Source organism: Etheostoma cragini, chromosome 24 (assembly GCF_013103735.1).
Source record: "Etheostoma cragini isolate CJK2018 chromosome 24, CSU_Ecrag_1.0, whole genome shotgun sequence".
Classification (NCBI taxonomy): Eukaryota; Metazoa; Chordata; class Actinopteri; order Perciformes; family Percidae; genus Etheostoma; species Etheostoma cragini.
The window spans coordinates 543,474-553,537 of record NC_048430.1 but is presented as its reverse complement, the minus strand read 5'-3'; the positions used below and the strand labels follow the sequence as shown (position 1 = coordinate 553,537).

General features: G+C 46.1%; 1 protein-coding gene across 1 annotated transcript; it reads left to right on the top strand.

The window, feature by feature from the left end:
* Positions 1–8: 8 nt before the first annotated feature.
* Positions 9–7,194, top strand: si:ch211-113j14.1 (sterol 26-hydroxylase, mitochondrial). Its single transcript, XM_034865117.1, has 9 exons — positions 9–53; positions 1,410–1,600; positions 2,502–2,701; positions 2,779–2,976; positions 3,070–3,233; positions 4,980–5,146; positions 5,831–5,912; positions 6,012–6,248; positions 7,044–7,194. Exons 3-9 carry the CDS (start codon positions 2,548–2,550, stop codon positions 7,158–7,160), a joined length of 1,119 nt encoding a protein of 372 aa, XP_034721008.1. The 5' UTR covers positions 9–53; positions 1,410–1,600; positions 2,502–2,547; the 3' UTR covers positions 7,161–7,194.
* The last annotated feature ends 2,870 nt before the right edge of the window (positions 7,195–10,064 follow it).

Here is a 10,064-nt window from a genome sequence, read left to right as displayed (position 1 = left end):
CCCTGTACTGGTTATTTGTCAAAGGATACGCGGACAAGACCCACTTACTACAGGTACAGAGGGGTGGGGGGGGGGTTCTCTACTTCTTCCTACTTTTTGAACATGGAAATCTCTGAAAATTTGGGATAACATGTTCAAAATAAACAGAACAACTACAGAACTATTCTTTAAAAGCCCTGTAGCCATGAGACCTGCTCCAGAGAACGAGTTTCCAGTCTGAAGCATCTTCTACAAGTTTGGAGTTGTTGTTTTTCTTAGAGAGAGATGAGATTTGAGCTTTTATTAAACTGCACAGGTTGACTGAGTTTCTATTATTTCGTATTTGTTCGTAAGTAGGCTAGTAATAGAAGGTTACAGTCAGATACTGAGATTTAAACAATAACGCCGTTTGAATTCATTTTTGTGGATATTAATGAGTTATTAAAAGTTATAAACTATGCATGATGCAGCCAGGATGGGATTAACACGCATTTAGTCTGTGAAGAGGTCCGGATGGGTCTTTCCTGTCTCACCTACCCCCCTCTGTCTCTGCCAGATCAATAGAACTGAAGACTATTTAACTTCTAGAAAGAACCCTTCTGTCTCCTGTCCCCCTGGGGTCCTAGTCTAGGCTAAGACAACCCAATGCGGATTAAACTATAATGATGTTAGAGTTAGATTCACACGACAGACCCTTTTGCTCTGCAACCAAAAACGACCCCCAAAGGGCCAGAGTTTGAAGGCAGGTCCTTCCTCATTGGACAGCAAGCAAGGATGCGCCGGCATGTTGCCAGGCCAACAACGGACCAATGAGATTGGATTTGAATGCACCAGGTGAGAAGGAACAGCCCCCAGGTGCAGGGGATAAATGAGTGCGATTTAGGAGGATCCAGCACTGGTTTCACGTGGCTCCATCATGGAGGAAGCGTGGATCCAGTACGCTGTCAGCTGCAGCGTTGTCATGTTGTTTGTGTCTTATTGTCTTATTGTCTTATCATCTTCATCACTCTGTTGCATCAAACCTTTTCTTAAATCTCAATTGGACCCAGAGCCCCCTTCCTCAGGGATCTTTCACCTCGCCTGGCACGACTGTTTGAGATTTCCTTCTTCTTTTGTTAAAACCCTTGACTTGACCTGTTACTAATTAACCATTTATTAACTGCTGCAGGGAACCTACAGCAGTGGAAGAAGTATTTTGATTATTTATATAAGTATAAGCAGGAATATTACAGTGTGCAATGGTCCTTTACATGTTAAAGGCCTGCATTTAAAATTAAATTCAATAGGCCGACAGTAATTAGCCCTTTCCGAGTGTTTTATTTAAAAGTAACATTATATTGTTGTGTTATTGTACATTACTGTGAACTGGTTATTGTTATAGTAAATACACTAGTAGCAGTAGCTGTAATGATGCAATCTAAATCTTCTAGGATGTCCAGAGGAGGCTCTACGGGCCCATCTGGCGCTCCAGGTTTGGCCCGTTCGACATCGTCAACGTGGCGAGCCCGGAGCTCATAGCTCAGGTGACCCAGCAGGAGGGCCGCTACCCGGTCCGGGCAGAACTGCCCCACTGGCAGGAGTACCTGGACCTGAGGGGACGGGCCTACGGGCTGCATGTGAGGTGAGGCGAGACAGACGACCACACAAGGCTCGTCCTTCAATCTGACAGAAAAGATGTCGCTAATAATGACAAACAGCAGTTAATGTGGTCCTTAAAGGGGGGCCTGGGTAGCTCACCTGGTTCAGCGTGCGCCCCCATGTACAAAGACAGTCCTTGCAGCAGCAGCCGTGGGTTCCCCCCTTTCTCATGTCTTTATATATCCTTTCAAATAAAGGCCTTAAGTGCACCAAAATAAATATGGTACTTAATCATTAGTAGTCCTTTAATTTGTACATACAGGGTTTGGGTTTAATGTGAAGTATGTTAGGTCTGGCTGCACCACAGATGCATTCTGGGATAGGAGAAAAAAACGCTCTGGGTTGTTTGTATTTCTTTAAACCAATCACAATCATCTTGGGCGGCGCTGGAAAAGAACTCCACGTCCAACATTAAATGAAGTTATATGTCGACACAACACAGTAGAGAGCTATTTAAATCAGCTGATGCATGGTTACACCTCACTGTCTCATACCAGTGTGTCTCCGTGTGGACTTGTCCTCAGCAATCCCCCCCAATCAGTCCCACAACGTCCCAGTTAGAGACAATCCCACCAATCAGTCCCAGAACGTCCCAGTTAGAGACAATCCCACCAATCAGTCCCAGAACGTCCCAGTTAGAGACAATCCCACCAATCCGTCCCAGAACGTCCCAGTTAGAGACAATCCCACCAATCCGTCCCAGAACGTCCCAGTTAGAGACAATCCCACCAATCAGTCCCAGAACGTCCCAGTTAGAGAGGAGACGCCCTCAACATAGTCTTTGTTGATCTTTACAGTCGTTCCCTGGAAGACCCGTGCAGACCGGCCTCGTTGCACCGGCCTCACGGGGTCTGAACAGCCGCTAAAGCTCTTTTACTTTGTAGCCCGGGACCTGATTGGTACCGGATCCGGAGCGTGCTGAACCCCAAGATGCTGAAGCTGCAGGAAGTGCCGGCCTACGCCCCCGTCATCAACCAGGTGGTGGGAGACCTGCTGCGTCGCGTGGAGCTCCTCCGCAGTCGCAGCCAGGACCGGGCCACTGTCTCAGACATGGCTGCTGAGCTCTACAAGTTCGGCTTTGAAGGTGAGAGTCCCATCGGTGACCTTCAGGGGGTCTGGGGTGTAGGGGGGACGGGTTGTGACGCCTCTGACCTCTCGCAGCCATCTCCTCCATCCTGTTTGAGACGCGGCTGGGCTGCCTGCAGGAGGAGATTCCCGGAGACACGCTGCGCTTCATCGCCGCCGTCAACACCATGCTGACGACGTCAGACACGGTGCTCCTCCTCCCCCGCTGGAGCCGCCGCGTCCTGCCCGTCTGGAGGCGCTTCGTCCAGGCCTGGGACGATCTCTACGACGTAGGTACGCACCAGCAGGAGAAAACGACTGAACTAACTCATGCACATTGGGTTTCCACTTCTGGATTTTAAGTGTTTTTGTGTGTCCGTATGGCAGCCCAGACCCTCATTGACCGGAGGATTGCTGAAATGGAGGCTCAGGTGTGCCGCGGCGAGCCGGTTGAGGGCATGTTCCTGGCCTACCTGCTGTCCTCTGACACGCTGAGCAGAGCCGAGGTCAACATCAGCGTCACCGAGCTGCTGCTGGGCGGCGTGGACACGGTGAGACAGAAGGGGCGGGGCGGGGGGGGACCAGCTCACGCTGCTGGGCCGGGGCTTCTTTCTTGGTTCTGGCTCACCGTTTAGGGCTCCCTCGGATCAATTAATCAACCAATCAATCAACTAATTAATCAATCAATCAATCAACCAATCAGTATAAATCTGGTCCTGATCTGAACAACAGACATGTGCTTAACAAGGCAGAATCCATCATGTCCGACAGGTCTCACCCCCTGGGTGCAGAATTGAAGTTCCTGCCCTGTGGTTCCCGGTCCAGTCAGCCACCATTATTATGTAAATAATGTCTGCACATAAGGAACACTTGGACTTAAACTTTTAATGTTGTATTTATTTCCCCATCTGGTTTGATCCTGTATTTTTAGTCAATGTTGTCGTCTTTGTTGACATGTACTGTGTGTCAACCTTCTTGCTACTGCAGCTAAATTAATCACCCCTCAGGGGCAAATAAAGGTCTTGGACTTGAACTTGAACTTGGTTGTGCAGCACGAGGACAAATACACAGACCAACAGAGAATAAGTTGCTTTTAGCCCAAAAATGTTGTGAATATTTCAACCTAGCCCACTAAAAGGACCAGAAGTAAAAGCTCTGTGCAGAGCCGTCTGCAAAGTATCTAATAACTGAAGTTCTCAAATAAAAAGTACAATGTCCCCCCCTGAGATTTAGTGGAAGTATAAAGTTCCCCCAGTAGAAATGATTTATAATTAAAGAATCAGAGGCGTGGATCTTGAGACCTGTGACTTACAAAACAAATGACAGCAAACACACCAGTCTGGAAACAAGGGAACTGTTGAACTAGTTTCATTCGTCCATAGTTAATAGTAGAGTGATTAGTTTAAGGGAATCAGCAACAGAGACAGCTGCTGGTTTTGTTGTTGTGTGTAGGAGCAGTCGCAGAGCTCGTCTGGCTGCATTCCCAGGCGGGGTTGAGGCTTGTAGGCAGAGTTATAACTATCAGCTGGATGTCCTATCTGAGTTACAAGACGTGCCAAGATGTCTACGTGGTTCGGTTAGAAAGCACGTACCGTGCCAACCACACAGATCCCAGCCTGATGGTGAAATGATTACCATCAAAATGACACAGGGTCTTGCATAAGAACTCAAAGGTCCTGGTCTGTTCTGTTCTGCTGCATTACATCTTCATGACTCATTATTATAACCAGTAATACACAAACAAGCAGGGAAGGACAACTGCTATGCACACCCATGACTGTTGAACGTGCCAAATAAGTCTTCAGTGTGTATTTTAGTCATTCTAGCAGCTCACATGTTACATGTTAAAGTTTCTCATTACTGTAAAGTTTCTATCCACTACACAGCACTTAAAGAAAAGTCCCTTTTAAAGCTGGTTCACATGTTCCTAAGTACCGAGCCTGTTCCTAACAACGCACTCTTTAACAGATTTGACCTACATTTCTGTCCTGTTTTTTGCCGTGTTCATGCATGGGCTCATGACAGAATGCATATTTGGCTTTATTTTAAACAAACAGGGAAACCTTGATGCATGAAACTAACCAATTAGATTCATTTACTTATTAATCCAACCCTGTTCCTGATCGCTCTGGCCTACTTTAACCCCTGGTCTCTCCACCACTTTAGTTTGAAACTGCAGTATCTACTATTAGATAGCTTGTCTTTGCCCCCCCACGCCCCCTCCCTCGTTGTTGTCTCCGCCCTGCATTGGACAATAATCTAAATTTCTCCTTCCTTTTCCTCCTGACGGATGGCAGACCTCGAACACCCTGTCTTGGGCCTTGTACCGCCTAGCGAGGGACCGCAGGGCTCAGGACCGCCTGTCCACAGAGGTGAACTCCGTGTGTCGGGACAGACGAGAGCCGACCACAGACGACCTGAGCAGGATGCCCTACCTGAAGGCCGTCATAAAGGAGACGTTACGGTGAGCTGACAGCTCGCATTCATATTACAGCATCCACGGGCAATGGGACCCGCAACCACTACACTCAGTCATAAGAGTAAAGCCTAAGCCTGGAGGGACATGCGTAGCTTGGCGCAGGGACGGACCTCACGTGGACTTTCCTAGAACTTCACGTCGCGGAGATGTTGACCTCAACGACTGTGATTGGTCCGCCTGTCCGTGGCTTTGTAGCGTGACTCTTAGTTCCCTCTACTCAGCTGTTTCTTCTCTGTGGAAAACATGGAGTCAAGGGTTAACTTTTCCAGCTACAGCTTTTCAGAAAGCACAGGGGAGACCATGTGTGTCTCCGTCTCTACCGCAGGAGTCGGTACTCGTTTGTACACACATGTTCCTTATGGGAAACATGGAACCCAACGCTGGAAATAGCGTGTTGAAAGTAGGGAAGAGGCCTGAGAACCGTCACCAAGCGTTACAGGTGTGCAGGATAAAGCGGTGAGATCTGAGCAGGCTGCTGGGCGTAGGGTTAGAAGCACAGGGGGAGTTATTAAGGGATGAACATGTTCGGTGTTTTCTAGGATTCATATATTCGTCATTATCTTTATCTGGCATGAAGCAAAGAATTAAAAAACTAAAGTGAGACACGAATAAACAACACAATCTCTGTTTGTCTCTGATTCGGAGCGTGATTGTGTCTCCCTCCTTCAGCCTTTATCCTGTGGTGCCTGGAAACGGACGCTTGTCCTCTGAGAACGAGCTGGTTCTCGGTAACTACCGATTCCCGAAGAGGGTAAGAAACCAGAACCAGGAGCCACATGGACTTCACAGATTCGTGACTTTTCAACACAAGTTGACGTGCTGTTTAAATACCCTTCTTTTTCTTTTCCAGACTCAGTTCCATCTGTGTCATTACTCCGCCGGTCACGATGAAGCGGAGTTTGCAGACGCGGAGGTCTTCGTCCCGGAGAGGTGGCTCCGGTCCGAGGCGCCCGGCAGCGTCTGTGGCGGAGCGGCGTCCAACTCCTACCAGCACCACCCATACAGCTCCATCCCCTTCGGTGTCGGGGTGCGAGCCTGTGTGGGGAGAAGGGTGGCAGAGATGGAGATGTACTTGGCTCTGTCCCGGGTGAGTGACGTAGAGACAGAACGGCTACGTCCTCAGGGGACAGACAGGAAGTGGGGTTTTTAGAGGACTTTTAATCAGCCTTTAAATTTGTGTTTGTGTATATTCTTCTTTTGCTTCTTGTCTTTTCAAAGCTTTCAGCCAGCCACAAGTAAGTTTCTTTCATGCCTTGTAAAAAAAAAAGCTATTTATTTGCACCACTAAACTTGAAGTTTTTGAGATATACTGTTAAAATCTACACACATACACACACACACAAACACACACAGTCGTGTCTGCCTATCTTTGTGGGGACCAATCATTGACATAATGCATTCCCTAGCCCCTAACCCTAACCTTAACCATCAAAGCTAAATGCCTAACCTTAACCCTCACCCTAACCCTAACCTTAACCATCAAACCTAAATGCCTAACCTTAACCCTCACCCTAACCCTAACCTTAACCATCAAACCTAAATGCCTAACCTTAACCCTCACCCTAACCCTAACCATAACCTAACTCTAACCCTACTCCTAAAACCAAGTCTTAGTCCTCAAAAAGCCCTTTAACGGTATGGGGACCAGCATTTTGTCCCCACAAAGCTGTCAGGTCCCCATAAGTATACTGTTTTCACAGTTTTTGGTCCCCACAAATGTAGCTATACCTAGACCACACACACACACACACACACACACACACTGGTGGTTGACATAAACCAATTACCCTAGACGAAGGTGAGCAATCATCAAGAATCTGCCATATTTAAGTACTTTTGATAACTGAAAGGCAGCTGTTGATCATCGTGTGTCCTCTTACAGCTGATGCAGCACTACGAGGTCCAGCCTGAACCTGGTTCCCCGGTCGTGGAGCCTAAAACTCGAACCCTGCTCATCCCGGCCAAACCCATCGCCCTGCGCTTCCTGCCCAGAGCCTGAGGGGGGCGACACCGAGGGTCACCCTCAGGTGGTCATGAGGCGTGGGGCAGTTCGGACATGTTTCCTCTGAGCTGCAAAGGTCAGCACCGAAGAGCATGAGTGGTTTATTTAAGGGACCAAATTAAAGGAAACTTCTGGAATTACTCACCCTAGATGTGGGAGGCTTGTGGGTCTTTCCCTTAAATCCTTCTCGCCAGAGTCCATGTGATCAACACCCGTATTTACAACAGGTATTGGGGTTTTCCTGGAGGTATTTTAAATTAAAGCAACGCCAGAGCACTTTTCCTCTTCGGTCCCCCTACAGACCTGCAGGGGGACTCCTCTCGGATGACTGAGCTTCTCACCTGATCTGTTAGGGAGACCCCAGCCCCCCTAAGGACTCACTCCCTACCTGAAGAAAGCACTCCACCGGTGTCCTGCTGGGAACCATGGCCTCAGATTTAGAGGTGACATGTTTATTAGCATTGCTGACTTACATTCATCCACTTGCCGATGTGTGTCCTCTGGTTGCACTTCCTGACACTTATTATATCATATATATATATATATATATATTATATTTTAGATGATTGGTAAGAGAAATGCAGCCTCAGTGAAATATCCTCAGTTAGGCCGTAATCTCTGTAATATTCCCATGGTGACGTTATCCTGAGGACACTCTGCTTGAAATGTATCTGCACAAATCAAAATATTTGTATAATATATATGAATATATGTACGTTTGCCTCATCTCTTTGGGCTTACATTTTAAAGGAGAGAAAAAAACAACAACAGAAAAGTCTTTTTTATATTAAGTTTAATAAGTTTCAGTGATTTGATACATTTTTCAATTAAAAAAAAAATTCAATTTCACATCATTTCGGACCACATATCTGTGTCTAAAATGGTTTAAAAAAAAGCTAAAGTAAATTAAAAAAAAAAGACTTCCTCTGCCCCCCCCCCCCCCCCCCCCCCCCCCCCCCCCCCTGCTGGACACATTTCACTACGTCTAACCCTGTTAAATTATAACACAATTGAATTGAATTGTGTTGTCTGGAAAATCAACACTTTTGTCGACGCTTTTATCGATGTTTCTAACTTTTTCTCATGATTTTGTCCCTTTTTTCAACACTTTTGACGCTTTTTTTCAATGTTTGTCACTTTTTTTGACGTTTTCAACACTACGTAACACTAACGTATAGGATGTTATACCTAATGTTTGAGTTAGAAAAGCAGAAATTAGGAATTATTGAGACTAAAATTAAAGGAATGGATGTTGATGATAATCACAGACTGGAATATGTCAACTTTTACTCAATACTATTTCAAAAACACTTCACTTTGTTTTACAATGCTATAAAATTGAATAAGACGCCCCAAAATTAATGAAAGTAGAGATTTGTACTTGGCAAAGAGCGTTGGGTGGAATCAATCATGTTATTTTGGAGAATTAAAAAGAACATTGATATAGGACAACATGAGGACAACATGAGGACAACATGAGGACAACATGGGGACAACATGAGAACAACATGAGGACAACATGAGGGCAACATGAGGACAACACGAAGACAACATGGAGACAACATGAGAACAACATGAGGACAACATGAGGACAACATGAGGACAACACGAAGAGAACATGGAGACAACATGAGGACAACATGAGGGCAACTTGAAGACAACATGAGGACAACATGAAGACAACATGAGGACAACATGAGGGCAACATGAGGACAACACGAAGACAACATGGAGACAACATGAGGACAACATGAGGACAACATGAGGGCAACATGAGGGCAACGTGAAGACAACATGAGGACAACATGAGGGCAACATGGAGACAATATGAAGACAACATGGAGACAACATGAGGACAACATGGGGGCAACATGAGGGCAACATGAGGACAACATGAGGACAATATGAAGACAACATGAAGACAACATGAGGACAACATGAGGACAACATGGGGACAACATGAGGACAACATGGGGACAACATGAGGACAACATGGGGACAACATGAGGACAACATGAGGACAACATGAGGATCGACCCGTAGTGTTGCAGTACAGCCCTAAATACTGCACAATCAGACACGATAAAGTCGCAACAACGTAAACACAAAACTGCTCCTCTTCCCCAAATGCGTCATCATTATTTTGAAAATCCAACAACGCTTCCTTCCTGTGGTGCTAGTTTTAAACAGCTTGATGACGCACGTCCCATCTCCCTGTGCGCGAGGACGTACTGCAAAAGGTTTTCACTTCAGAGACTTATTTTCCATTTCACATTTCCAAAATAGAAACACAGTGGCGTCCGTGCACGGTCCTCGAGACCTCAGCTGGTTAAATAAAGAGGGAGAGAAATCCTAAATATGGTAATATATATACACATTAAGTAAAAAAAGAGTAAATAACAACTTAGTTTAGTTCCCCTACTGCAAATTAAACATGTAAAATATAACATACAGCAATACCAAGAATACACTAGTATTTCTTGTTGATATTTTGGGATTTATCTATAATCTCAGCTTCAAGGAGCCACTGCAGAATTTCCTAAATTTGATTATTTCTTCCAACAAAATCTTTTTTTTCCAACTTTATTTGCATTATTCACAAACATCATGTAACCTAAACCATTCGGCCTCGTCCGCGTGCTGCAGGCACGCGCTGACGAGGCACGACGCGTCATTTTTTGCAGCGGAGCCACCTTCTTCACCCGAGGTTAATGTGGGAGGCAACATCTCCTCCCTCCATCCCTCCATCCCTCCACACAGGAGCCTGGATGGATCCAAACTGGTTTTTTTTTCAAATTCACACACAGTTCTGCTGTTAATTCGGGATGTAACCCGGGTTATTGCTCATTTTTAGCCCGGTTTATGAGCGTCTCCCCCCCCCCCCCATGGCGGACTAGTCGG